This window comes from Danio aesculapii, chromosome 9 (assembly GCF_903798145.1).
Source record: "Danio aesculapii chromosome 9, fDanAes4.1, whole genome shotgun sequence".
NCBI lineage: Eukaryota > Metazoa > Chordata > Actinopteri > Cypriniformes > Danionidae > Danio > Danio aesculapii.
This window is the reverse complement of record NC_079443.1, coordinates 48,960,947-48,987,863: the sequence shown is the minus strand read 5'-3', so window position 1 is coordinate 48,987,863 and position 26,917 is coordinate 48,960,947. Positions and strand designations below refer to the sequence as shown.

At 44.9% G+C, this 26,917-nt stretch overlaps 2 protein-coding genes and 1 pseudogene across 9 annotated transcripts in view; 2 read left to right on the top strand and 1 right to left on the bottom strand.

The window, feature by feature from the left end:
- tns1b (tensin 1b) overlaps window positions 1-26,917 on the top strand; it is a 549,979-nt gene that overhangs the window by 252,148 nt on the left and 270,914 nt on the right. The window lies entirely within an intron of this gene.
- LOC130234561 (cytochrome c oxidase subunit 6B1-like) lies at window positions 3,394-3,739 on the bottom strand (annotated as a pseudogene).
- On the top strand, window positions 12,117-14,686 carry LOC130235344 (uncharacterized). Its single transcript, XM_056465917.1, has 5 exons — window positions 12,117-12,699; window positions 13,288-13,457; window positions 13,527-13,781; window positions 13,878-14,120; window positions 14,199-14,686. The coding sequence occupies exons 1-5, from the start codon at window positions 12,147-12,149 to the stop codon at window positions 14,283-14,285; spliced, it is 1,308 nt and encodes a 435-aa protein (XP_056321892.1). The 5' UTR covers window positions 12,117-12,146; the 3' UTR covers window positions 14,286-14,686.

Genomic DNA, 26,917 nt, shown 5'->3' with positions numbered 1-26,917 from the left:
TAACAGTCTACTTATAATCTTATGAGAATTAGTTGCCATGTAGATGCAATGTAACTTAAACTCAACAAATGAAAATAAAGTGTGACCTTTATTTCTGTTAGACTCAGAAATGTGTTGATTAATTGATCACATTTTTACAACATAAATATTTTTATTTATTTATTTTTGAGTCAGTCTGTATTGTATAAAGTGCTGTATAAATAAATGTGACCGACCACTTAAAGCTCTTAAACACGGCTCGGATTTTATCATTTTAAATAGTCATATCGCTGAGTTTAAAACAGTCATATCTATGGAGTTTGTTGTGTCTGGTGTGGTCCCTCATTGAGGATTCTCAGCTTTGATTTAGGACTCTGAATGGCATGTTTTCAGAGCTTGTCTTTCTGCTGTAGCAAATGCGGCTGTCAGGATGACAAAGCTACTGGTAAATGCTGAACAATAGCCTTACCCCTGTGGCACAGAGTAGCTCCACGGCGTGTGGCTTTCTATTCTGTAGATACGCATCTCATATTTCAGCCCAAAATTGATTATAGGAGAACAAGATATTAAATAACACATTTTTAAAAATATTTTATTTATATGACTGCCTATTTTATATTAATTTAATTTTATTTTATTTTATTTATTTTATTTTATTTTATTTTATTTTATTTTATTTTATTTTATTTTATTTTATTTCTTCTCAGAAAGGGATGTATTAGGTTTATTTATTCATTCATTCATTCATTTTCTTTTCGGCTTAGTCCCTTTATTAATCTGGGGTCACCACAGCAGAATGAACCACCTACTGTAGGTTTCTTTAATAGTATTTAATATTTAATTTTCCATGATGTGGTTTTAATATAATATTATTTTGTCTTGACATCACTTTCATTATAAAGGGATCCATAGCTTTTATTGCTATTATGCAAATTATTTATTTATTTATTTATTTATTTATTTTTCCCTAAGAATACTATTTTTCTTAGTTAAATAGCATGCAACATAAATAACATGCACGTTTTTTCTATTTATTTACCACACTAAAACCTGTCGTTGACGATTGTTTTTTATATAATAATAATAATAATAATAATAATAACTATTATTATTATTATTCCTCTGCAGAGGGCTGTCACATTATTGCAGTTTATATTATATATCTTTGATTTATATGCACACGCACGCACACAAACACATTAGTGTAATAAGAATGTGGGTTGTAAATGTTTAATATAATGCATAAATAATAAAAATCTGAAAATTTCACCTAAAATCAATAGATCTTTTCTATCATAGAAAAAAAACATGCATAATTTTATTTCATTTTTGTTTATTTATTTATATAATTATGGAAGGTTTCATTTTATTGAGATTTTTGAGGTTTTTTTTTTGTATAAAATGGTTAATAATAATAATAATAATAATAATAAATATTAACAATAATAGTTATATTGATAATAAACAACAAAAAAATAATAAAACAAAAAATAATGATAATAATATACCAAAAATAATAGAAATTAAAAGATGATTATACAGTCAAAATGTAAAACAACAGCAGCAACAATGAAACAAATCAGTTTCTTTTGCTGAATATGTCTTTTTTCCTGTTTGAATATAGGTTAAAATAATTGAATAATTGAACCGAACATGTTGTCAGTCTTGCTCAAACACTCCTCCAGATTTGACCAGACGTGACCTGATGACCCAGAGGTCACCAAGGCCAGTTTGACCTTAAATGTCAAACACCAGACTCTTTAGTGCGTGTTATTTATGATCCTGCAGCTCATCTAATGTGTTTATGGCATCAGCGGTAAAAGATAAATCTTCTAACCTCATCTCTTCAAACATACCAGGACAGTTTTTTTCCATTTCTTTCTTTTTTTTTTTTTTTGTAAATGCAACGATTGACGTGTTATCATACCATCTGAACGAATTCATGCAACATTTACAGCTGTGTTAGTTCCCATCTCCGTCCATTCTACCTCAACCATGGGAAAGAACACATACTTTGGGTTTCTGGCACGTTTGCTGATGCAATTTGGACTAATTTGACTCAAATTGAGGGGAAAAAGAAATAATGCTGTTGTGAACACATAGAGCATATTTATCCTAATCTAGAGATAGCGGGAGGGGGGGAAATAGATGGACTCGTTTTCTCATGACTGCATTCATCATAACTAATGTGTTTTTGCACATTTTTCTACATTATCAGTCAAAAACACATTTATGTTGCTTTCAGCGGAGGACAAAATACACACCACAAGCACAGAAAGCACAGAAACCCTAAAAGTATATCTCTAGGAAAGTATGAAGTCTTATACTTTTCAAATTGACTTGAGTCCAATTACAAAATTTTACACAATTTACACACAATTTATTTTTGATATACTTAAATATAGAAGCCCAAGTTGCTCAGTGGTCTGCGAGTCTGGCCGTGATCAGCTGGTTCAATTACCTCTTTAGGGCGTCACGGTGGCACAGTGGGTAACACGATCGCCTCACAGCAAGAAGGTCACTAGTTTGAACCTCGGCTGGATAAGTTGCCATTTCTATGTGGAGTTTGCATGTTCTCCTCGTGTTGGTGTGGGTTTCCTCCGGGTGATCCGGTTACCCCCACAGTCCAAAGACATATGGTATAGGTGAATTGAGTAAGCTAAATTGTCCGTAGTGTATAAGTGTGCATGTGTGAATGAGTGTGTATGGGTGTTTCCCAGTGATGGGTTGCAGCTGGCATCCGCTGCGTAAAACATATGCTGGATAAGTTGGTGGTTCATTCCGCTGTGGCGACCCCTGATTAATATAGGGACTAAGCCCAAATGAAAATGAATTAATAAATTTACACAGCGGATGCCCTTCCAGCCGCAACCCAACACTGGGAAACACCCATACACTCTTACGTTCACACTCATACACTACGGCCAATTTAGTTTATTCAATTCACCTATCGCACATGTCTTTGTACTGTAGGGGTAACCGGAGCACCCACGCCAACATAGGGAGAACATGCAAACTCAACACAATTTTCAACTGAGCCAGCCGGGGCTCAAACCAGCAACCTTCTTGCTGTGAGGCGATCGTGCGACCCATTGCGCCACTGTGCCAGTGTCATGAATGAATGAATACATAAACATAATATAAGCCTAATATAATGCTTAAGTGCAGCCCTCCTGAATTATTAACCCCCCTGTATATTTTTTTCTCCAGTTTCTGCTCATTTCTGCTGATGTTTTCAACACATTTCTAAACATAATAGTTTTTGTTTTAGTCGAAATATTTCGCAAACTGCATCAGCAAGATGTAGAGTAACTAAGCCTAATGCTAACGTAGGACCTCAAACTGCTGAAGGATGAAAGGTCATATCATTTAAATCTGAATGACCTTTCATCCTTCAGCGGGGCGAAAGGATACTCAAGACATCAAAACTGAATAATATATTAGGAAGTGCTCTACAAATAGTTGGGAGTTCATGAAATTGAAAGTAACAGCAACCATGTAGAGCTTTCCAGGGACGCTTCCATCCTCGATCTGTGAATCCCATTTCCCCAGCCAGCTAATTGGACAAAGGCTCTTGTAGACTCTCTGATACCATCAGCAGGGAAGGTATTCTGCCCTTTGCTTGATAAAGCCTTATTACACCTGTGGAAGTCTAGATAATTCTGGTAACAGTTTCTTTTCTGGTAACAGTGTTTAGGAAACGGGCCTCAAATGGAGCCATTCTGTAGTTCTTGATCTTCTCCTCAATAACATCAGCCATCATCAGTCAGATATATTAGTTCTTCTGTTGCTGTGCCCTTATTGTAACGTCCTCTCGAAAGCTAACAGTAATAAATTTAATAACTTATTTCTAATTACTGATTCTTTTGTCTTTGCCATGATGACAGTACATAATATTTCACTAGATATTTACTAGTATTCAGCTTAAAGTGCATTTTAAAGGCTTAACTTAGTTAATTAGGTTAATTAGGCAGGTTAGGTAACTAGGCAAGTTATTGTATAACAGTGGTTTGTTCTGTAGACTATCGGAAAAAAATCCTTAATGGGAATATTCATTTTGACCTTAAAATGGTTTTTAAAAAATTAAAAACTGCTTTTATTTCAGCCGAAATAAAAGAAATAAGACTTTCTCCAGAGGAAAAAATATTATCGGGATTACTGTGAAAAATTCCTTGCTCTGTTAAACAAATATTTGGCAAAAACACACACAGGAGGGCTAATAATTTTGACTTCAACTGTAAAAGTAGAGGTAAAAATACTGATAAAGATACGTCCACCATTGCTTTCTCTAAGAAAACTGTAGACCAGTGCATAATCTCTTTACTTGTTGTTGGTGATCTTCTGAATCTCAGCAGTTAAAAGGCTCAGCTGATGGAGCTTAGGAAGGTGCGATGATTCAGATATGAAAGCAGGAGATTTGCGGTCACTCACACAGGGATAATTAACCCACAGTTTTGTTAGTTTCCCACTAAGCTGTCTGATCCGTGATCGCTGCCAACTGTTTGATGTTGAAGGTTTTTACTTCTAAGAGGAAGTAAAATAATTGATTGGAACAACAAAGCCTCATTTGGATGATGGTTGGTCTTTCCAGCCAGCTTTTGAAAAGACAATCAAGTCCATTTGGGGATCCAGTGGCACAGTTGGGTGAGTGAGAATTAGCGTGGCTGGTGGTGTCGGCGCTCGACGGGGTACTTGGTGAGACCAAGGCCCCAGCCCGCCAAGCCCTGCCCGACGGGAGACCCCTTTTCCGGGATGTCCCGCGCCTGGAGGTGCCTGTCTGGGGCTGATTGTCTCTGACCTGCCATCTGGAATTCGGGGAAGGCGTAGAAATGTGGACTTAGGTTTTGGCGGCTTTGCGTTTGAACGAACCAGGGGTTCAATGGCCAGGCTGGCTTACCCAGGAACAGTGCCCCGACCCCGGGCGAGCTGGAGGGCGCCCGTGGGCATGGGGAAACCCAGCCAAGGGGCTGAGACATTGCAGGTTTACCCAGGAACAGTGCCCCGACCCCGGGCGAGCTGGAGGGCGCCCGTGGGCATGGGGAAACCCAGCCAAGGGGCTGAGACATTGCAGGCTTACCCAGGAACAGTGCCCCGACCCCGGGTGAGCTGGAGGGCGCCCGTGGGCATGGGGAAACCCAGCCAAGGGGCTGAGACATTGCAGGCTTACCCAGGAACAGTGCCCCGACCCCGGGCGAGCTGGTGGGCGCCCGTGGGCATGGGGAAACCCAGCCAAGGGGCTGAGACATTGCAGGCTTACCCAGGAACAGTGCCCCGACCCCGGGCGAGCTGGAGGGCGCACGTGGGCATGGGGAAACCCAGCCAAGGGGCTGAGACATTGCAGGCTTACCCAGGAACAGTGCCCCGACCCCGGGCGAGCTGGAGGGCGCCCGTGGGCATGGGGAAACCCAGCCAAGGGGCTGAGACATTGCAGGCTTACCCAGGAACAGTGCCCCGACCCCGGGCGAGCTGGAGGGCGCCCGTGGGCATGGGGAAACCCAGCCAAGGGGCTGAGACATGCAGGTTTATCCAGGAACAGTGCCCCGACCCCGGGCGAGCACTGTTGGCTCTGGTGTGGCGAGGGGGGTTCCAGGGGCACCAGTGACACAGTTGATTGAGCGAGAATTCGCGTGGCTAGTGTCAACGCTCACCGGAGTACTTGGTGAGACCCAGGCCCCCATCCCGCCAAGCCCTGCCCGACGGGAGACCCCTTTTCCGGGATGTCCCGCGCCTGGAGGTGCCTGTCTGGGGCTGATTGTCTCTGACCTGCCATCTGGAATTCGGGGAAGGCGTAGAAATGTGGACTTAGGTTTTGGCGGCTTTGCGTTTGAACGAACCAGGGGTTCAATGGCCAGGCTGGCTTACCCAGGAACAGTGCCCCGACCCCGGGCGAGCTGGTGGGCGCCCGTGGGCATGGGGAAACCCAGCCAAGGGGCTGAGACATTGCAGGCTTACCCAGGAACAGTGCCCCGACCCCGGGCGAGCTGGAGGGCGCCCGTGGGCATGGGGAAACCCAGCCAAGGGGCTGAGACATTGCAGGCTTACCCAGGAACAGTGCCCCGACCCCGGGCGAGCTGGAGGGCGCCCGTGGGCATGGGGAAACCCAGCCAAGGGGCTGAGACATTGCAGGCTTACCCAGGAACAGTGCCCCGACCCCGGGCGAGCTGGAGGGCGCCCGTGGGCATGGGGAAACCCAGCCAAGGGGCTGAGACATTGCAGGCTTACCCAGGAACAGTGCCCCGACCCCGGGCGAGCTGGAGGGCGCCCGTGGGCATGGGGAAACCCAGCCAAGGGGCTGAGACATTGCAGGCTTACCCAGGAACAGTGCCCCGACCCCGGGCGAGCTGGAGGGCGCCCGTGGGCATGGGGAAACCCAGCCAAGGGGCTGAGACATTGCATGCTTACCCAGGAACAGTGCCCCGACCCCGGGCGAGCTGGAGGGCGCCCGTGGGCATGGGGAAACCCAGCCAAGGGGCTGAGACATTGCAGGCTTACCCAGGAACAGTGCCCCGACCCCGGGCGAGCTGGAGGGCGCCCGTGGGCATGGGGAAACCCAGCCAAGGGGCTGAGACATTGCAGGCTTACCCAGGAACAGTGCCCCGACCCCGGGCGAGCTGGAGGGCGCCCGTGGGCATGGGGAAACCCAGCCAAGGGGCTGAGACATGCAGGTTTACCCAGGAACAGTGCCCCGACCCCGGGCGAGCTGGAGGGCGCCCGTGGGCATGGGGAAACCCAGCCAAGGGGCTGAGACATGCAGGTTTATCCAGGAACAGTGCCCCGACCCCGGGCGAGCACTGTTGGCTCTGGTGTGGCGAGGGGGGTTCCAGGGGCACCAGTGACACAGTTGATTGAGCGAGAATTCGCGTGGCTAGTGTCAACGCTCACCGGAGTACTTGGTGAGACCCAGGCCCCCATCCCGCCAAGCCCTGCCCGACGGGAGACCCCTTTTCCGGGATGTCCCGCGCCTGGAGGTGCCTGTCTGGGGCTGATTGTCTCTGACCTGCCATCTGGAATTCGGGGAAGGCGTAGAAATGTGGACTTAGGTTTTGGCGGCTTTGCGTTTGAACGACCCAGGGGGGTCAATGGCTTGGCTGGCTGCCCACAAAAGTGTCCCGATCCCGGCCAGCGCCATTGTCATTGGGGGCATGGGGGTCCCGCCCCAACCAAGCGGTTCAGACATTGAAGTCAGGCCCAAAGACAGCGCCCCGATCCCAGCCAGCGCCGCTGGCATTGGGGGGTGGGGGTCCTGCCCCAAACAAGCGGTTCAGACATTAAAGGCTTGCCCCGAGATAGTGCCCCGATCCCGGCCAGCGCCGCTGGCATTGGGGGGTAGGGATCCCGCCCCAAACAAGCGGGTCAGACATTAAAGGCTTGCCCCGAGATAGTGCCCCGATCCCGGCCAGCGCCGCTGGCATTGGGGGGTGGGGGTCCCGCCCCAAACAAGCGGTTCAGACATTAAAGGCTTGCCCCGAGATAGTGCCCCGATCCCGGCCAGCGCCGCTGGCATTGGGGGGTAGGGATCCCGCCCCAAACAAGCGGGTCAGACATTAAAGGCTTGCCCTGAGATAGTGCCCCGATCCCGGCCAGCGCCGCTGGCATTGGGGGGTGGGGGTCCCGCCCCAAACAAGCGGTTCAGACATTAAAGGCTTGCCCCGAGATAGTGCCCCGATCCCGGCCAGCGCCGCTGGCATTGGGGGGTAGGGATCCCGCCCCAAACAAGCGGGTCAGACATTAAAGGCTTGCCCCGAGATAGTGCCCCGATCCCGGCCAGCGCCGCTGGCATTGGGGGGTGGGGGTCCCGCCCCAAACAAGCGGTTCAGACATTAAAGGCTTGCCCACAAAAGTGTCCCGATCCAGGCCAGCGCCGTTGGCCTTGGAGGGTGGGGGTCCCGCCCCAACCAAGCGGTTCAGACATTTAAGTCTTGCCCAAAGACAGTGCCCCGAACCCGGCCAGTGCTGTTGGCCTTGGCCTTGGCCTTGGCCTTGGCCTTGGCCGGGGCGAACGTCCGACACTGGAAGAAGGCAAGCACAAAACTCCCATATTGAACGCCCCTGGAACTACGTGCCGCTGGTGCACCCCAGCCGCCTCAACAAATTGAGCACTGCGCCGGGTGGCGGTAGTGGGAAAGGCTGGTGCCCCCGAGCTATCTCTGTACCACAGTACGGGCGAGGTGATGGAGAGGGTGGTTCCCCACATCCAGATGGTTCACCAACGACACGTCTGCGTAGCGAGTGCCACTAGCTAAGTCAATGTTCGTGGCTTAAGTGTGGGGTGCCCGGGGTCTGCTGGTGAGCAGGTGTCAAACTAGAAGACCCTTTGGGCCCGGTGCTTGCCCCGGAAAGGGTGCGGGCCCTGGGGGACAGGGGGTGGGAGTGGTGGCCCTGGGTGTCAGGGGCTCCAGCCCCTCTGACGTGGGCCCCTGCCCCCGGAAAGGGTGTGGGCCCTGGGGGAAAGGGGCTGTCAGTGGTGGCCTTGGGAGTCAGGGGCTCCAGCCCCTGTAACCTGGGCCCCGGCCCCCGGACAGGGTGTGGGCCCTTGCCCCCGGACAGGGTGTGGGTCCTGGGGGAAAGGGGCTGTCAGTGGTGGCCTTGGGAGTCAGGGGTTCCAGCCCCTCTGACGTGGGCCCCTGCCCCCGGAAAGGGTGTGGGCCCTGGGGGAAAGGGGCTGTCAGTGGTGGCCTTGGGAGTCAGGGGCTCCAGCCCCTGTAACCTGGGCCCCGGCCCCCGGACAGGGTGTGGGCCCTTGCCCCCGGACAGGGTGTGGGTCCTGGGGGAAAGGGGCTGTCAGTGGTGGCCTTGGGAGTCAGGGGTTCCAGCCCCTCTGACGTGGGCCCCTGCCCCCGGAAAGGGTGTGGGTCCTGGGGGAAAGGGGCTGTCAGTGGTGGCCTTGGGAGTCAGGGGCTCCAGCCCCTGTAACCTGGGCCCCGGCCCCCGGACAGGGTGTGGGCCCTTGCCCCCGGACAGGGTGTGGGCCCTGGGGGGAAAGGGGGGTGTCAGTGGTGGCCTTGGGAGTCAGGGGCTCCAGCCCCTCTAACTTGGGCCCTTGCCCCCGGACAGGGTGTGGGCCCTGGGGGGAAAGGGGGGTGTCAGTGGTGGCCTTGGGAGTCAGGGGCTCCAGCCCCTCTAACTTGGGCCCTTGCCCCCGGACAGGGTGTGGGCCCTGGGGGGAAAGGGGGCTGTCAGTGGTGGCCTTGGGAGTCAGGGGCTCCAGCCCCTCTAACTTGGGCCCTTGCCCCCGGACAGGGTGTGGGCCCTGGGGGGAAAGGGGGGTGTCAGTGGTGGCCTTGGGAGTCAGGGGCTCCAGCCCCTCTAACTTGGGCCCTTGCCCCCGGACAGGGTGTGGGCCCTGGGGGGAAAGGGGGCTGTCAGTGGTGGCCTTGGGAGTCAGGGGCTCCAGCCCCTGTAACCTGGGCCCCGGCCCCCGGACAGGGTGTGGGCCCTGGGGGGAAAGGGGGGTGTCAGTGGTGGCCTTGGGAGTCAGGGGCTCCAGCCCCTCTAACTTGGGCCCTTGCCCCCGGACAGGGTGTGGGCCCTGGGGGGAAAGGGGGGTGTCAGTGGTGGCCTTGGGAGTCAGGGGCTCCAGCCCCTCTAACTTGGGCCCTTGCCCCCGGACAGGGTGTGGGCCCTGGGGGGAAAGGGGGGTGTCAGTGGTGGCCTTGGGAGTCAGGGGCTCCAGCCCCTCTAACTTGGGCCCTTGCCCCCGGACAGGGTGTGGGCCCTGGGGTACAGGGGGTGGGAGCGGTGGCCCTGGGTGTCAGCATCAGCATTTGGGATGATGGTTGGGTCTTTCCAGCAAGCTTTTGAAACCAAAGTCCATTTGGGGCCATGATGAAGATGGTTGGTCTCGGGAACGGCCGGTGGCAAGGGCTTGGCGACGCTCACCGGGGTACTTTATGAGACCCAGGCCCCAGCCCGCCAAGCCATGCCCGAAGGGAGACCCCTTTTTCGGGACGTCCCGCGCCTGGAGGTGCCTGTCCGGCGCCGATTGTCTCTGACCTCCCATCGAGATTTCGGCGACGGCGAAGAAATGTGGACTTAGGTTCTGACGGTTGGGCAGCTTTGAGAAAGTTGGACTTAGGTTTTGACCATTTCGCGCCTGCACCAAGCACGCTGATCGATAGGAGCTTGTTTTGACGCCCCATGGGTTAGGCCCCTGCCCGGCACACCTGCCCCAACATGGGTGGGTCGGCCTCTATGGGTGTGGTTGGTTCCTCCCTGCCTCGGGCGTGCTGTGAGGGAGGCGTGGGGGGGTGTCCCTCCGCACACAACCCCCCCCTTTCCCGCCTCTATCTGTGGGAGGAAAAAAAACTCAAATGGCCCGTCTGGTTTTGACCAAGAGCATGTCCGGCGCTCTGCCCGCCAGCCCGCCCGCCTGACCCCCTGTGCTTTGTCCCCCCCCCTGCTGATTCTCAGTCCGCGCCGCCCTCGCCCTGGAACAAGGGCTGGGGGTGGTAGGTGGGCTCGGTAGAGTCTCCAGCGTGGTGTGTCGAGCCCAGGGGCCGTGTGGGGTACGGGCTGGTGCTGGCTCCAGCCCCTGTGTGTGTGCGTGACCAGTGCTGCGTCTCCTGCCCGTCCGCAAGCACGCCCACCCCTTCGGGTTTATCCTTGCCGGCCCTCGGCGGTCTCCCCTGCCCCACCTGACCCCCCCTACCCCTCTCCCCCGGAGGTGTGTGGGGGTGGCTGGTGGAGGCGGAGGGTGGCCGCTAGTAGTCTCTGGCGAGGTGAAACAAGCCGGGGTCAGTGGTGTCCGGGCTTACGGTCTGGCCCCTCCTTTTTGATGGTTGCGGTTCATGATGCGGTGAGCCCCGGAAAAGGTGCGTGTTCGATGGGGTTCTACGACACTGCTTTGAAAGTGGGAAAAAGCCATGTAATAAAGCCCCCGCGGCTGGTGCAGTCCAAGCTGCCCAAAACGTTGCGTGTTCGGCCGGGCTCATGCCACATCCCTTTGTGGGGGCAGAAAAGGGAACTATAAAAAGGCTTATTCAAAAAGCCCCCCGCGGGCTGGCGCAGTCCAAGCTGCCCAAAACTGTGCGTGTTTGGCCGGGCTCATGCCATCCCTTTGTGGGGGCAGAGAAGGGAACTATAAAAAGCTTTATGCAAAAAAGCCCCCTGCGGGCTGGCGCAGTACAAGCTGCCCAAAACGGTGCGTGTTCGGCGGGGCTCATGCCCATCCCTTTGTGTGGGAAAAGGGGAATAAATCAAAAAGCAGCGAAAGTCCCCGCTGCTGGCACGGTGAGGCTGCCTGAAATGGTGCGTTGTTCCTGGGACAAAAATCCACCAAAAAGTCGTAACAACTGCTTCCATACAAGTTGGATCAAAGGGATCTCGTAGGTATCGGTCCTTCCCCTTTAAGAGGGGGAGGGGGAACCAGCGTCGCTGACGCGGAAGCGGACGCTTCGTCCGCCATCTTTTAAACCGCTCCACGCGGCATGTGGGTCTCTCTCCCTCCAGCCTTGGTCTTGGACGGTCATGGCCGAATGTGCGCTCTGCTTCAACGTCTACAGCCGCCTCTCGCCGCACCTGTCTGCGGTTCACAAGGTGTCGAACGCGGACGAGAAGAAGCTTTTGCTGGCGCTCGCCGCTGGGCGCGTGGACATGCGGAAGACGGCGTGCCCGGTGCCCGGCTGCCGGAGGACGCCGGCCCGCCTAGACAGACACCTGAAGCAGCACGCCGAGCTCTCCGTCTCGGCCAGGAAGGAGGCTATGGGCCGAGCGAGGCGTCGGAAAGTGGCTCGAGAGTTGCGGTGGTTGCGGTCCACTCAACCGACGGTACCCGTGGTGTCTCGGCTGGCGTCGTCCTCCGAGGAGGAACGGGAACCAGACGGCCCGGAAGCCGAGCGTCCCTGCGCCGACCCCCGCTGCAGGCTCGCAACGGAGCGCATACAGGCCCAGCTCTCAGAGCTCCGCAAGCAGGTGGACAAGGTGAGGTCCGCCCAGCTCCAATTCGCCCGCCGCTATCGAGAGTTGAGGAGGGGGGAAGAGGGGAGGAAGAGCAGGCGGGCAAGGTCGTGTCCTGCCCCGCCGGCACCATCCCCCGACCCCGCCCCCGGGCGAGGGCCGGCCCCCGGGCGAGGGGCGGCCCGAGGTCTCCGGGCGGCCTCCGGGCCTGTGGAAGCCTACGATCCAACAAAATACCCGTACCCGGACCACGCCCGCGCCTTGAGTTGAGTATGGTTATGGCACTTCTCTGTTGGGCTGGTGGTGGGTGTATGTCGTCTAGGCTGACTTTTGACTTTCGCCCCCGTTCTGCAGACTTGCTTTTGGCAGAGTTCGAGGGTTTCCAATTGGGGAGCGAGCCCACCGCCCGTCTGCGGAATAACGTGGCCTCCAAACTGGCGAGGGTCAAGGCCTTCCTAGGCTTCATGGCGACAGGCCACGCGGACCCAGAAACCTTGTCCTTCCTCAACCAACCGGCGCGCATCCGAGCCTGGTCTGCCCTGCTAGGCCAAACGGGCATGGCCGAGCCCACGAGGCAGCACTACCTGAAGAACGTGGCGCAGTTCCTGGATTATCTCTCCGAAACCCCGCCGGCCTCCTGCCGCCTCTCCAGTACCACCCTGGTGCTGATTCGCAGGGAGCTTCGAGCTCTCATTCGCGGCATACGCCGCCGCGTCGTGGTGCACGAGGTTAGGACCAAGCAAGCCAAAGAAGGCAGACTCATCTCCAAAGCCACCCTGCTACGCTGCCATCGGACGGCTGGGAGAAAAATACCTGCCCTTCTAGGTGAGTGCTTGGTCCCCGCCGGTCTGCGTTTCCACCAGTGGCGGTGGAAACGCTGACCTGCTCTCCGTTCTTCCCTCTTCTGCTCCAGGGCACCAACGGCTCTCGGTCAAACCGAGCCACGTCAGCGTACCCACCCCTTAGCCCCCGAATGGGGGTTAAGGGGTGGGTACGCTGACGTGGCTCGGTGCCCCAAGGCAAAAAGATAATGTCTGCTCCGGGGCGCCAGCGGCTCTCGGTCAAACCGAGCCACGTCAGCGTACCCTCCCCTTAACCCCCGAATTCGGGGGTTAAGGGGTGGGTACGCTGACGTGGCTCGATGCCCCAAGGCAAAAAGATAATGTCTGCTCCGGGTCGCCAGCGGCTCTCGGTCAAACCAAGCCACGTCAGCGTACCCACCCCTTAACCCCCGAATTCGGGGGTTAAGGGGTGGGTACGCTGACGTCGCTCGGTTTGACCGAGCCGCTGGCGCCCCGGAGCAGACATTATCTTTTTGCCTTGGGGCACCAGCGGCTATTGCTAAGTTTAAAACCGTTGGTGGTGTAAACATGGTTTGTTGGAAAAGTCTAACCCCTAACCTCCCTCCGTCAGACGGCCTCGAGTCCAGCCCAGACACCAGGCAGCAGTGGCGCTTCTATGGCTACCTGACCGGCTACCTGACCTGCATCACGGGCCATCGCTGTGGGGTCTTCCAGAACCTGACCATCCAGGAGGTCCAAGAGGCTTCCAGAAGCCCGGACGAGTCCGCCTATGTCATAAACGTGAGTGGGACGTTGCATGTGGGGGCCACCAGTGGTAGGGCTCACTCATCTTCTCTCTGATTTTCCCAGATCACCACGCACAAGACAAACCGAGCCTTCGGCGCGGCTCAGCTGTCTCTCAACAAGGAAGAATACAGCTGGTTCCGGAGGTTTTTGCAGCTGCGGGCTAGCCTCCCCGGGGGGAGCCAGGCCTCCTATTTTTTTTTTACTTCCAGACCCAGTCCCTGTCGAACCCTGAACAAATATTTTCAATCTGCATGGACCAGCATGGGGCTTCCCGGCAAGCCCACCTTCACTGACGTCCGAACTGCCATCGCGACCCACGTGAGTATCTATGCCAGTGCCCCCCCGCTGACCCCCATGACTGCCAGCGGCTTTGACCACAAAAAGTCTCTGTCTGTCTGTCTGTCTCTGACGCAGGCAAAGAATTCACATTCTTCCGAGGATCGCAGGAAGGTGGCCCAATTCATGTGCCACGATACCTCAACCTCAGACAAGTTCTACGCGCTTCACCTAGGCCCTCTCCAAGCACGTGAGCACCGCAGACTCTTCGAGAGGGCCTTGGTGGAGGAGGAGGAGGAGGAGGAGGAGGAGGAGGCAGCGGGCAGAGAACGCCACTCAAGGAAGGGGCGCCAGAGGGCAGAGAGTCCCGGGTCACCCATGGTAAATCAGTTCCTTTTTGGCATGGACCTCAACAGAGGGACGTGTGGTGTTAGGTAACTGGCCTTTTCTCTTTTTCAGGAGGGAACTAGCAGGAGGACGCTGCCATGGCCGCCTTCGAAGGGGAAACGCCCCCTCGAAGCAACAGAAGACTCTGAATCTTCCTAAATAAAAATTGAACAATAAAGGTCATATGGTGTTCAGTGTCTTTATCTGTGATTGATAAAAAATAGCTTCGAATGGGACAAATGATCCCTATCTCCTCTGTTAGAAGTGTCGCGTGGGACGCCCGCGTCCAGGTTCAGCCTTTGCTAAGTCCCAATTGGGACAAATGATCCCTGTCTCCTCTGGTAAAAGTGTCGCGTGGGACACCCGCGTCCAGGTTCAGCCTTGGTTGAAAGCCCATCGGGACAAATGATCCCTTTTTAAACACAAAGTGGTGCCAGGCTGGACGAGACTGTCCAGGTCTGCGCCGGCGTTGAATGGCCATATGGCCCATGGTCCAACTCTGGGTATTTGCAGGTGTCTCCCGGGACGGCTCGGTCCTTTGGGCTGCATAAAGAGGTCGGATGAGGGCTGCCCAAAAGCGGGGGTTAACTTCTGTGAGAAAGTTTCTGGTTCTTTCTGTGAGAAAGGAAAGTTGTTCGCCCACACTGATTCTGCATCTGATCAAATTCACACAATGCCCCCTCAATCAATTATTTTCATATTTGATTTAGTTTAGTTTCTTATGCTTACCAATCATTTATTTATATCTTTATTCAGCTAAGATGCACTTAAGAGAATCAAAATCAACTTTTATAATCTTACAAAACATTTCCCTTTCGTAAAAATGCTGTTCATTTCAACATTGCATTCAATGAATTATCTTTGAGTTATGAGTGTTTCCACAAATATGTTAAGCAGCTCGGGAGGTTTTAACATTGAGTATTATGATGATTTGACATTACTTATCTACTTAAAGGAATTTCCTTCAACTGTAAACAATTTATAGATCAGCTTGACCTTCTTTAAGCTGATTGTACAAATTGGGGGACAACATTTCTTAATGCACCTTCAAATATTTTCTGTTAAATATTGCTGTTGCTATTATTATTATTATTATTATTATTATTATTATTATTATTATTATTATTATTATTGTTGTTGTTCAAGTTCAAGATTTATTTATATAGCACGTTTCAAACTGCCAGAATGCTGCACAAAGTGCTTTACAGAGAAAATAGAAACAAGCAGTATGGACATAATAAACAAAACAGCAATAGGCACATAATGTAAAAGAGAACATAAAAGATGTAAAATAGATTATACAGAAAACAGTTTGGTTTCAATGCCTAAAACAAGAAATAACAAAGTAATAGACCCTTTAAATAATCTTGCCTATATCTCCGTCGACCATACTAAAACAAGAATTAAAAACAAGACTGTTTGCCCCCACCCACCCAACCAGGAAGGGAATTATGTTTCACAAGACCTAGAAAATAGATGAGGCTTTAATTTAGACTTAAAAGTGTGCAGTGGCGAAGCCATTTTTAATTTTAGCAGCTGTTGTTGTTGTTGTTTTTGTTGTTTGCTTTTGAATTTTAGGGTTTTTACATTAAAGACTTTAAGAAATACACAAGAAATGTCACTCGTATAGTTTTAAATAGGGACAAGTGTAACGTCAATATGGCAAATGAAGCCCTGCCTACTAGTACAGGAGCAAATCATTGATCGTTATGGACTGACGTTTCTCTGGGGGAGAATCTCGGACCAGACGTTTGTTTTTATGACCGTTTTTGTGGTCAAGAAGTGCACTGGAATATCAGTGAATACTTGCTTCACAGGCATAAGAAAAATATCCACTCTGTACTTTTAAATGCACCAACTACACTTGAAAACAAAAGATTTCTGTTTTTGTAATCTGTATGAAACTCATGCGAAGTACAGTCTATACTGTCAAACGCACATCACACGACAGCAGCGACTACTCCAACGCCCACAAACATGTAAACCAGGGGTGTTTAAACTCGGTCATGGAGGGCCAGTGTCCTGCTTAGTTTAGCTCCAACTTGCTTCAACATACCTGCCAGGAAGTTTCTAGTATATCTAGTAATAGCTTGATTAGCTGGTTCAGGTGTGTTTAATTAGGGTTGGAGCTAAACTATCCTGGACTCTGGCCCTCCAGGACCAAGTTTGGACACCTCTGATGTAAACAAAAAGTCACTGTCTTTTCTGAAGGAGATTTGCCATCAAGACCAAGTTGTGAATTACTTCAGAAGACGAGCGTGATCTGACAATTATTATCCGGAGGATGATAATGTGTAGAACGGCCATAAATGAGGTTGGTATCGTGACCTCGTTCCTCTTGAGTGCGCACACGGGCAACCTGAAACATTAGCTTGGGCAACCTGAAAAAATGCAGACTTTGTTTGATTCGAATGTTTAAAAACTAAACTTATGACACAGCTGTTGTTTGATTTTATTGGTGATTAATAATATGTAATGTAATGGTAAACTTGGCAAACAGTTTTGGAGAACTTAATGTTTTCCCTTTCAGACAGAATGTCCACACATACTGCTCGAGAGGCGTTTTAAAGATCCCTGCCTTAAAGGGACTTTGTTTACATTCAGCAGCACAGATGTTTTCAACCTTATTAATACAAAAATATGTATTTAAATCACCATATTAGAATGATTACTGAAGGATGTGCACTCTTTAAAAGTGCTGTAATGATAATGCAAATTAAGCATCACAGATATAAATTAAATTTTAAAATATGTTTACTTAGAAAACTGATGCTTTAATATGTAATTAAATGTCACAATAATATTGGTTTCACTGTAGTTTTCTAACCAAAGAAATACAGTCTTGATGACCAGAAGAGACTTTTAAAAACAAATAAATACCATTTTAAAACTAAAGTTAATAACTAAAATACATAAAACAACTAGTAAAGAAGAATCCCAATATTACATTTTTCCTGTACTTTTGATTGGATAAATGTAGCTTTGAGGAGAATAAGAGGCTTCTTTTATAAACAGTAATAGCATCTGAGCAAATGATGGTAACGCATTGAAGTAAACTGCTATTCAACTCTAGTGAAAGTAATTAAAATCAATTGATCCTCATTGGTAAACAACCATTGCATATTTCAGAGTTTAATGTGGACAGGCAGATTTATTCGTTATTTATTATTAACTCATTTAAAGTTCTTCGAAATCCTACAGATTCTGTTCACTTGACCCTAATAATGATTTCAAATATCCACTAGAACTGCAACAAAACCTCCTTTAAGTTGCTTTGTGGACTACATTTGGTCTCCAGGTAATCATATTTGAAACAGAGATGCTACAGTTTTCTTCAGCATTCCTCCTGTTGGCTTCATCTGTGATTTAGTGATTTCTGTAACTGCACTTCCAACATTTCCCGCGTGCACATAGCGGAGCAGATCAATCCAGATCCACTGCTCTCTAACACTGTCCGGTGAGGAATTCTGTGTGATAAATGAGCATCTGAAAAAAAAAGACGGCCTGTTATGGAACTTCAAGGATCATTTGATCTCATGGCTGGAAGACATATTTAGTGTCGTCGTGGATTGCGCCAGATAAATAAATCTGCATCTCTGAGAGTTTGGCCAATGGTTGAACATCGAGATCAGTTCTGCCAGAAAAGCTGGATACAGTGTGTGTGTGTGTGTGTGTGTGTGTGTGTGTGTGTGTGTGTGTGTGTGTGTGTGTGTGTGTTTAAATATACCAGCAGATTATGCAAAAGAGCAGTTTGGTTTGTGCGTGTGGGCTTGTTAAGAAGCATTCGCAACATGCATAAACGGAAATTACAGCTGTGGAGGTAAATGATAGGACTCGTAACTGGCTCGTAAATTTCAGAGTATTTTCCGAGTGCTGTTGAGCTTGTTTACATTCTACTGCCGTGTTTTCATTCTTGTTGCATCGTACCTGGAGATCTGTACCACTAATTCATATACCGTGACAAAACTCAATTCTTTTTTCAAGGTTGATATCAATTGTACGGGAGTGAGTGTGTGTGTGTGTTTGTGTGTTTTGAAGAAGCTCTTCTTTCTCCTGAAAGCAGATAATTCCTGTATCTGGCTTGTGTCTTATCACTTGTGCCAATGGCAAACGTCCATTTCAGTGGTGCCAGCAACAAAAATCTTGGGCTGTGGACAATTTGAAACATGTATTGTTCTCTGATGAGTCTACTTTCACTGTCTTTCTCACATCTGGGAGAGTTGTGGTGTGGAGAAGCCCCAAAGAAGCGTACCACCCTGACTGTTGCATGTCTAGAGTGAAGTATAGGGGTGGATCAGTGATGGTTTTGGCTGATATATTATGGTATTCCATAGGCCCAATACTTGTGCTAGATGGGCACTTCACTGCCAAGGACTACCAAACCATTCTGGAGGACCATGTGCACCCAATGATTCAAACATTGTATCCTGACGACGGTGCTATGTATTAGGATGATATACACAGCAAGACTGGTGACAGATGTGCTTTCTGAAGCAATTGGTTAAAATGTAGTCTTTGGACCATTCCAGAACAATAATGAGCTCCATGTTCAATCATGTGTAAAAATAACCCTAGCTGTAACTCAAATGAGACATGATCATGTGATGCTCCAAGTTGTCCACCTGTAATTTTAACATGATTGTGAAACTCGTGTGGCTTTAAAAAAATAAATTAAAAAAAATTCTGTTTACTTAAAAGCGATTAATTACTTTTATTTAAAAGTAAACCAATTTCTTTAAAAGTGACACATTTACTTAAATAAGTGACTTTTAAAACTTTAAGGTGACAACTTATTTTTTTTAAATTATGCACACAGTTCATTGTCTTAATTTAAAAGCAATATGCTTGCTCATTTTTTTAAGTAAAGCCAACTAATCACTTTTAAATGTTTAAAGTAAAGCCAACTAATCGCTTTTAACTGTTTAAAGCCAACTAATCGCTTTTAAACGTTTAAAGTAAAGCCAACTAATCGCTTTTAACTTTTCAAAGTAAAGCCAACTAATCGCTTTTAACTGTTTAAAGACAAAAATCTCTTTTAAATGTTTAAAGTAAAGCCAACGAATCGCTTTTAACTTTTCAAAGTAAAGCCAACTAATCGCTTTTAACTGTTTAAAGACAAAAATCACTTTTAAATGTTTAAAGTAAAGCCAACTAATCGCTTTTAACTGTTTAAAATAAAGCCAACTAATCACTTTTAACTTTTCAAAGTAAAGCCAATTAATCCCTTTCAATTGTTTAAAGTAAAGCCAACTAATCATTTTTAACTTTTCAAAGTAAAGCCAACTAATCGCTTTTAACTGTTTAAAGTAAAGCCAACTAATCGCTTTTAACTGTTTAAAGACAAAATCACTTTTAAATGTTTAAAGTAAAGCCAACTAATCGCTTTTAACTTTTCAAAGTAAAGCCAACTAATCACTTTTAACTGTTTAAATCCAACTAATCACTTTTAAATGTTTAAAGTAAAGCCAACTAATCGCTTTTAACTGTTTAAAATAAAGCCAACTAATCACTTTTAACTTTTCAAAGTAAAGCCAATTAATTGCTTTCAATTGTTTAAAGTAAAGCCAACTAATCATTTTTAACTTTTCAAAGTAAAGCCAACTAATCGCTTTTAACTGTTTAAAGTAAAGCCAACTAATCACTTTGAACTTTTCACAATAAAACCAACTAATCGCTTTTAACTGTTTAAAGCTAACTAATAGCTTTTAACTGTTTAAAGTAAAGCCAACTAATCACTTTTAACTTATTAAAGTAGTAAACTAATAGCTATTAACTTTTTAAAGTAATGTCAACTAATCAGTTTTAACTGTTTAAAGTAAAGCCAACTAATCACTTTTAACTGTTTAAAGTAAAGCCAAATAATCACTTTTAACTTATTAAAATAAAGTCAGCTTATAGCTTTTAACTTTTTAAAGTAATGTCAACTAATCAGTTTTAACTTTTTAACGTAGTCAACTATTAATTTCTTACTTTTTAAATTCAACTAATTGCTTTTATCTTTATGAAAGCCAAGTAATCGCTTTTAACCTTTTAAATGTAGTCAACTAGTCGCTTTTAACCTTTTAAAAGTAAATCTAGCTAATCGATTTTAACTTTTTAAAGTAAACCCAACTAATCGCTTTTAACCTTATTAAAGTAAAGCCAAGTAATCACTTTTAACTGTTTAAAGTGAATCCAACTAATTGCTTTTAACTTTATTAAAGCCAACTAATCTTTTATAATTTTTATAAGTAAAGCCAACTAATCGCTTTTAACTGTTTAAAGTAAAGCCAACTAATCGCTTTTAACTGTTTAAAGACAAAAATCACTTTTAAATGTTTAAAGTAAAGCCAACTAATTGCTTTTAACTGTTTAAAGTAAAGCCAACTAATCGCTTTTAACTGTTTAAAGTAAAGCCAACTAATCGCTTTTAACTTTTCAAAGTAAAGCCAACTAATCGCTTTTAACTGTTTAAAGACAAAAATCACTTTTAAATGTTTAAAGTAAAGCCAACTAATTGCTTTTAACTGTTTAAAGTAAAGCCAACTAATCGCTTTTAACTGTTTAAAGTAAAGCCAACTAATCGCTTTTAACTTTTCAAAGTAAAGCCAACTAATCACTTTTAAATGTTTAAAGTAAAGCCAACTAATCGCTTTTAACTGTTTAAAATAAAGCCAACTAATCACTTTTAACTTTTCAAAGTAAAGCCAATTAATCGCTTTCAATTGTTTAAAGTAAAGCCAACTTATCACTTTTAACTTTTCAAAGTAAAGCCAACTAATCGCTTTTAACTGTTTAAAGTAAAGCCAACTAATCACTTTGAACTTTTCACAATAAAACCAACTAATCGCTTTTAACTGTTTAAAGCTAACTAATAGCTTTTAACTGTTTAAAGTAAAGCCAACTAATCACTTTTAATTTATTAAAGTCAACTAATAGCTTTTAACTTTTCAAAGTAAAGCCAACTAATCGCTTTTAACTGTTTAAAGTAAAGCCAACTAATCACTTTTAACTTATTAAAGTAGTAAACTAATAGCTATTAACTTTTTAAAGTAATGTCAACTAATCAGTTTTAACTGTTTAAAGTAAAGCCAACTAATCACTTTTAACTGTTTAAAGTAAAGCCAAATAATCACTTTTAACTTATTAAAATAAAGTCAGCTAATAGCTTTTAACTTTTTAAAGTAATGTCAACTAATCAGTTTTAACTTTTTAACGTAGTCAACTATTAATTTCTTACTTTTTAAATTCAACTAATTGCTTTTATCTTTATGAAAGCCAAGTAATCGCTTTTAACTTTTTAAATGTAGTCAACTAGTCGCTTTTAACCTTTTAAAAGTAAATCTAGCTAATCGATTTTAACTTTTTTAAGTAAACCCAACTAATCGCTTTTAACCTTATTAAAGTAAAGCCAAGTAATCACTTTTAACTGTTTAAAGTGAATCCAACTAATTGCTTTTAACTTTATTAAAGTCAACTAATCTTTTTTAATTTTTATAAGTAAAGTCAACTAATCGCTTTTAACTTTTTTAAAGTAAAGCCAACTAATCGCTTTTAACTTTTTTTAAAGTAAAGCCAACTAATCGCTTTTAACTTTTTTAAAGTAAAGCCAAGTAATCGCATTTTACTTTGAAGTAAACTAATAATTATTATTTTTTTTTTACAGTGTTTAATATCGTAGGTGAACAAAAGTATCAATGACCCTAAACATTTGGACATGTGCATCCTGCATGTAAAATATAAATACAGCTACAAATTACAACTGTAATTTTTATTCAAATATAGTACAAAAAATAGAATCTATATAATTCAGAGTTCTATAAACTCTACCTCTGATTAATTCAACTCCATTTAAACCAAATAGCATGATTTTGATCTAAAATATTTGTGAAATTCATGCAGTTCGATCATGCTAATCCCTCCTAAGTTACTTTTCCAACAGGCTTTATGATCTTCAGACAGATAAACGTCCCTATAATCCTTGTTGACTACCGTGTTAAAAGAGCCACTGTTTTCCAAACGGCACCAGAGCAAATGTGTTCAAGATGTCCACATTTTCCGGGGTTGTTAAATTAGGGTGCCAGTGAACATGATATCTGACAAGATAGCCAAAAAGTAACCAACATTGAGCTGTTTTGATTGAGGCCCAGCGGTTCACGAGGTCACAGCAAATTAGCAGCGATCTTTAAGAGCTTTTCAGGCATTAGCAAGTTGAAGAGCGTCTCTGCCAATTGCTCGGAGGCGGCGAGGGTTGGGAGGAGATGCTGACGGAGGCAGAAACACGGCATTCCTGCGCACAAGACTTGATTTAAGACCCCTGCAGCATCTTCACAGCCTGCCGCGGTTTAACGGATGAATGCGTTCGCTCTGCTAAAACAAAGCGCCGCCGATGCTTTATCTCTGCTAGTTTGGCGGGTGGCACGCTCAGGGCTGATGAAGGACCTGTGCTGGAGATTGGGATCAAGTACAGGGCTTGCTTGCAGCAAACCTCTATTAGATAAGAATATCTATTGCAAATGAAAGCGGTTTGTTATTTTGACAAACGCACGAGGTAAACTTTCATTTTTGTGAAAATAAATCATAATAATCATAATGATCATAATAATAATGTGTGAAAATTCTGATCAATTACATGTGTTTGCAATGTTTTTAGTTGTCAAAATGCCTGTGTATTATTGCTGGTCAGATATAATTGGTCTTTGGGTGTGTGTATATATATATATATATATATATATATATATATATATATATATATATATATATATATATATATATATATATATATATATATATATATATATAAGGGGTGAACAATATATCGTTTGAGCATCGACATAGCAATGTGTGTATCCGCAATAATTACATCGCAGGATTAGATTATTTCTTAAATATAAACATAATGTATGTTCATTATATATGTTACGTATAATTTAAATTTAATTTTAAATTTTAATTTATTTATTTATTAAATATAACATAGTTTATACAATGATGACCATGCTATTTTGTTTGATTGTTACAATTTTGTATTTGAATGCTCTTAGACTCCATAGGAAACCATGAAGCACTGTTTATTTCACTTTTAATTTTGCTCTGTCGTATGATTGATTTTAACTTATATGTAATGCCGATGCACTTCATTTATTTATTAATTTAAGAAACGGTAACAATAAAAGATTTCAGCAACTTTGAGTACAGAAATAGTTGCATTATGCATATATATATATATATATAAAACCTTATATTATTTTCCCTCTGGTTTTTGTCTTATTTTGTCATTTTTTTATTGTTTATAAAAATAAAAAAAAATAAAATAAAAAAAAAAATATATATATATATATATATATATATATATATATATAAACAATAAAAATGACAAATTAAGACAAAAACCAGAGGGAAAATTATATAAGGTTATATGATGATAAAATATATCACTTAGTCAACTAAAAAATAGCCAGTATTGGAGTCTTTTTCAGTAATGTACATTTGTGAATGAGTGTGTGTGCGTGCGTGCGTGCTTAATATGTATTTATTATTTTATATTATTAATTATTATTATTTATTATTTGTAGCATTTATCTCTGTTTAACAAATATTCTACATATTTTTAAGATTAAAATTTGTAAGATTATTTATTTTTATTTGATGTTAAATAGGAAGCAGTCATTTGACATCAGCAGTTTGTTTTGTGGCCATTAAAAAAAACTTTAAGAGGGCTAATGCTAACCTTAGCAGTTTTTACATGAAAAATAATAAGTTCGTAATAGTTAACTAATGTTAATTACTACTAATAATGTGCGGGCATGTGTATAAGCAGGGTCAAATTGAGAGATTTGGGTAATAGTATCTGGATCCAGCCTTCATGCTGCAAGCTGAGATTGCATTTCTAAGTTATGCAATGTCAGACACAATGCAGTCAATGGAGCTAGTCATGTCACTGTGATGGGTCTGCATCCAAACCCCTCGCAATTTGGGGGCCCTAAGCAATTCCAGCCATGGGGCCCAAAAATCCTAAAATGCACCTCTTATACTTTTCATTCATTCATTTTCCCTCGACTTAGTCCCGTTATTCATCAGGTATTGCCACAGCGGAATGAATCGACAACTTATCCAGCATATGTTTTACTCAGTGGATGCCCGTCCAACTGCAAACCAGTACTGGGAAACATCCATACAGACTAATTCACACACTACAGCCAATTTAGTTAATTCAATTCACCTATAGTGCATGTTTTTGGACCGTGGGGGAAACCGGAGCACCCGGAGGAAACCCACGCCAACACAGGGAGAACATGCAAACTCCACACAGAAATGCCAACTGGCCCAGCCGGGACTCGAACCAGCGACCTTCTTGCTGTGAGGCCACAGTGCTAACTACTGAGCCATCGTGTCACCCATCTTTTGTACCTTTATTTATTTTTATTGATTTATTAAGCTGTTTTTATTCCTTATACATGTTATCTTAATGCTAAATAATAATAACATGTACAGCATCTTGCAACATCTTGTAAAACCTTTTAAATAATTGGTTTTATTCAAATTATTTAGAATTAAATAAACAAACATAAACATTATAAATTAATAATAAATATGAATTATGAACATTTTTAAATATTGATGGCACACATTTGCGGAGATTTTATAATTACATTTAGACCCTCATCATCCAAAACATGATAGAAAACGATGTTATATTTAATTTCCAGGTGTAATTTATACTTCTAGATATTTATTTTGCGACTGTTTTCCTTGCTTATTGGTTAAATCCCCCCGTGCGTGTCTGTGCATGTGTGTGTGTGTGTGTGTGGTTATATCGTAATCTTCACAATTTGCTTAAGTGCTTTGGCAATATATTAAACTTTCAGAAATTAATTTTGCAAGTTAAAGTAATAAATGACTAAAAACAGAGCAGAACGTATGCTTCTGATGCCAAATGATTAGTTGTCCAGCGTTCCATTAGCAATGCAGGGTGTAAAGGGTGAAGAGTAATGGTGTCTTTGGCTGCTTTTCTGCTGCTGTAATGAATTGAGCTGAGGATGGCAGTGTTGTAGAAAGCACTCTCACATGGGTGGAGATCACTTTTCAAGGCCCACAGGAAGTCATTTGGGGCACAATTATTTAAAACATCCTGTTTTTGGGTACACTTTCACACACTCGGGCTTCTATTCTAAAAGCTGTGATTAAAAACTCAGAGCTCTAATGTTCTGAGTCTGTAATTGATTTACTTATTAAAGTTCCAGGCTGTGTGGGATATTAAACAGAATCATTCGGGCAAACCATAATTGTGTGCATTAACGAGACATATTTGTCCTTGATGAAGTGAGAGGGTTTTTGGAAGGGACTTTGGGAATGAGATTGCAGACAGAGCAAAGGCACACACTGAAGCAGGAACAACCGTCAGTCACAGATGCATCTTTTGCACATTCGCTTGTCAGATATTTTAGTTAATTTGATAATGCTGTAGCAGCCTGGCTCTGTTCAGCTAAGAGTTACACAGATTGAACAACACAATTCTGCAGATTCTGAGTGAGCCAAATGCCACCTTTTTCAATATGTACAGATGTAACTTTAAATAATAATAAAAAACACAATCAAAAACATGTAGAGCTATTAAATAACAACAACTTTAAGAGTGTGTGTATATATATACATACATACAGTGTTTCCTCCAGGATTTTTTCCAGCTGTGACGACAGGCCTTTTTTTTTTTTTACACAGATCTACTTACTACCTGTGGTGTTATTTCAATGACAGATGTCGTGAGCGCAGTATTAGAAGTCGAGATCGCATTTATGTAATAGCCTATGAGATGCAGATCGCCGATTTCCTCTGCTCGTGCACAAAACTTCTTGCACGTAGCCGTGGCGGGATGAATTTTGGCGTGGTGACCCACCATGGAAGAATGAATGTAGCGAAAACCATGTGTGTATGTATGTGTATGTATGTGTATGTATATATATATATATATATATATATATATATATATATATATATATATATATATATATATATATATATATATATAAAGGGTGTAACGATACGCATATTCGCATTGAACCATTCGGGACGAGACTTTTGGTTCGGTACGCATTACAAACCAAACAGTTCAGACTAATATCTAAAAAGATACAAAATATAATGTTTTCAGTGCAACAACGCTCAACAAGACATCCCAATTGACATAACATGCTGCCTTCCCCGCCCACCTCTAAACAAACATCTCGCAAAATGTCTAGTAACGTCAATGTAATCCTCCTTTAACCAACAGCGGGTCTGGCGTTTGGGAGCACTTTGGTTTCCCTGTAAGTTATGAGGGTGATGGCAAGAGAGTGGTGGAAAAAACCCTAATAACATCTGCTATGACAGTAAGCTATTTTAGTGGTAATATTTAAGCATGTCAACTCATTTACTGTACACTGACATCACGGAATCACTAACTGAAATTAGAGTAAAACTGGAAACGCACACTACATACAACAATCCCCGCAGCATTCAGACATCCCTACAGATTCAAACAGGGCAAAACAAATCACCGAGGCGATTGGTACATTTATAGCTGTCTCGAAATATCCCTGGTGTCATGCGCGTAATTAGGAGGCATTCACACATCAAGCATCTTTGCATCTAAAAGCAGCAAATGCAGCACTCAGGAATGGTTTAAAACAATTGACATGTCAACTTGCTGCAGTAAACAAAGCCCACAATGCTTGCCCCGCATTCAAGCTCTTTTTATTGGCCCACTGCACTAGAACAGAACGTGAATGGATTGGTTAATATCAGCTGTCAATCACTCAGTTTCGATGACAGAG